The 2330-nt window shown below is 43.2% G+C and overlaps 1 protein-coding gene across 18 annotated transcripts in view; it reads right to left on the bottom strand.

Moving 5' to 3' along the window:
• The window catches only part of unc80 (unc-80 homolog (C. elegans)), a 100556-nt gene that overhangs the window by 89740 nt on the left and 8486 nt on the right, over positions 1-2330 (bottom strand). For all 18 annotated transcript variants that reach the window (XM_014016077.1, XM_014016087.1, XM_014016081.1 and 15 more), the window contains exon 7: positions 788-930. In XM_014016077.1, the coding sequence (XP_013871531.1) occupies positions 788-930 (143 nt within the window). The remainder of the gene's footprint in view (positions 1-787; positions 931-2330) is intronic.

Raw genomic sequence — 2330 nt, 5'->3', positions numbered from 1 at the left:
ACTTAATATTAGTTTCTTAATTTCTTCATCATCAGTGATTTTTTTAAAGTAAAGAGAAAATCGAAAAGGAGGGAGGAACTCTGGTTTTCAACCCACACACCAAAACCGTGCAACACAATATGGGTTGCCTTGCGAAACAGATCTGTTATCTTTCACATGTCTGATGTTCTCGTAACAAAATCGTACATTTTTACCACTTGTTGCAAGAAATGCCCTGCTTTGACCCCACATCCATCAGATTTAAGGATTTTTAAGCTCTACACGGTCGGTGACTTCTTTTGCACAAGTCTAAATAACTTTGAGCAATGTTGCGCTGCAAATTAAAGCAGGTAAAATGTGGCAATTTGGTGCCAAACAGACCAGGAWGTGWGTCGTTTTTCTTCCTGGCAGAGAGGTCTGATTGATGTCGCGAGCAGACAGAAGCAGAGTCAGACGTGTGTCACCACTACTTCAGCATAATTACTGCGCCGCATGAGTCTGCTCACGCTCAGGCACAACAGCCTGAAGCAACACATTGCACAGGAAAAAAAGGTGCAATCATTCATAAACTCAGTGTATCTGACAGAAACCGCTGAAGGCTAAATGTTTAGCCACCGATAAAACACAGGCACCAGCTCTCTTTCACTGAGGGCAGCTAAAAATATCTCAATGAATCATTGGTTGGTTACACGCCTAAATTTAGCTGTTTTTATGGTTATAATAATTAGATACGAAGATTAAAAAAACACTAGCTTTTGAAATCATGTGATTCACAAGCCAGTTTTTCAAACGAAATAACACTCCTCACTTTTTCTTAGAAGGACTTTTGGCTGGTGGGGGTTGTTGGGACGTGCCGCCTTTATCAATGGAGTTGCCACGACGACAGCTCTGCTCGCCAGCCGCAGGAGAGGAGGAATCTGATTGGGCGGCTTCGCAAACCACCTGGAAGCCCTGTGGGTTGGAGATGGACAGATTCAGAGGAGGCGGACAGACACTTCCTGTTGATTAAAAAACAATGAGGCTGGACTGAGGTTTCTGTCCACACCACAGCCCACCTCACTCCCACCATCAGCAACCAGAGCCCAGAGGACAAACCTCCAGACTGCTGCTCAAACAAATCAACTCAGGAAGCAAAATCAGACTACAGAAATGTCMTTTTCTGTTAAAAACAAGCAAACAAAGATAATAAGAACTAAAGGTAGCAAAAACAGACACTAACACTTGCAAATCTGTAGCATAATGTAGCAAAACAGCAGCTAAAAGCAGCAAAATGATAGTTCTAGCTAAAAGTGGCAAACTACAGCTTAAAGCTATTAGTAGCAGAAATATAACTAAAAAGCTAAACCAATCAAAAGAATAGCTTCAAACAAAAAACATCATTGATAAAAGGGGTAAAACAGAGCTGAAAGCTAAAAGGAGCAGAATTATAACTAAARCTAAAAAGCAGCAAAATGGTATCCAAAATCTAAAGGGTCATAACGTAGCTTAAAGCTAGAAGGAGCAGAAACATCAAACTGTTAGCTAACAGTCACAAAACATAGCTTAAAGTTAAAAGTAGCAAARGAGTAGCTAAAAAGTCAAATYAGCACAGTGTTTCCCCTAGGAAATTGGTCTTGGGGTGCGGGGGAGGTACTTGTTTTATAAAAACATAATTTTACATGACTCACCTTCAAGTATAGTAATACATTTACATTATGTGAATATTTAATTGCCTAACTAAATCCTAAAGTTAAGGACTCCTCCTGATAATTGTCAATAATAAGGATACAATAATAATAATCACTTATTATTGATATTAAGTGGTTAGAACTCTGTGCAGCAGCAGATGATCTGAGTGCAGAGTTCTCAGTTTGTCACACCTAGAGTCACACAGAAGAGCTCCAGAAGGTTTCAGACTGTGGACGGTTGATTGTCTCTTTTGTGTCCCTGATGGAGACTGGAGACCAGTCCAGGTGTCTCTGGTGGAGACTGGAGACCTGTCCAGGTGTCTCTGGTGAACTGGAGACCTGTCCAGGTGTCTCTGGTGGAGACTGGAGACCTGTCCAGGTGTCTCTGGTGAACTGGAGACCTCTGGTGAACTGGAGACCTGTCCAGGTGTCTCTGGTGGAGACTGGAGACCTGTCCAGGTGTCCCTAATGGAAACTGGAGACCTGTCCAGGTGTCTCTGGTGGAGACTGGAGACCTGTCCAGGTGTCTCTGGTGGAGACTGGAGACCTGTCCAGGTGTCTCTGGTGGAAAATGGAGATCTGTCCAGGTGTCCCTGATGGAGACTGGAGACCTGTCCAGGTGTCCCTAATGGAGACTGGAGACCTGTCCAGGTGTCCCTAATGGAGACTGGAGACCTGTCCAGG

The sequence above is a fragment of the Austrofundulus limnaeus genome, unplaced genomic scaffold (genome assembly GCF_001266775.1).
Source record: "Austrofundulus limnaeus strain Quisiro unplaced genomic scaffold, Austrofundulus_limnaeus-1.0 Scaffold138, whole genome shotgun sequence".
Taxonomy (NCBI): domain Eukaryota; kingdom Metazoa; phylum Chordata; class Actinopteri; order Cyprinodontiformes; family Rivulidae; genus Austrofundulus; species Austrofundulus limnaeus.
Note: the sequence above shows the minus strand (reverse complement) of the source record. Positions and strands in the feature narration are given on the sequence as shown.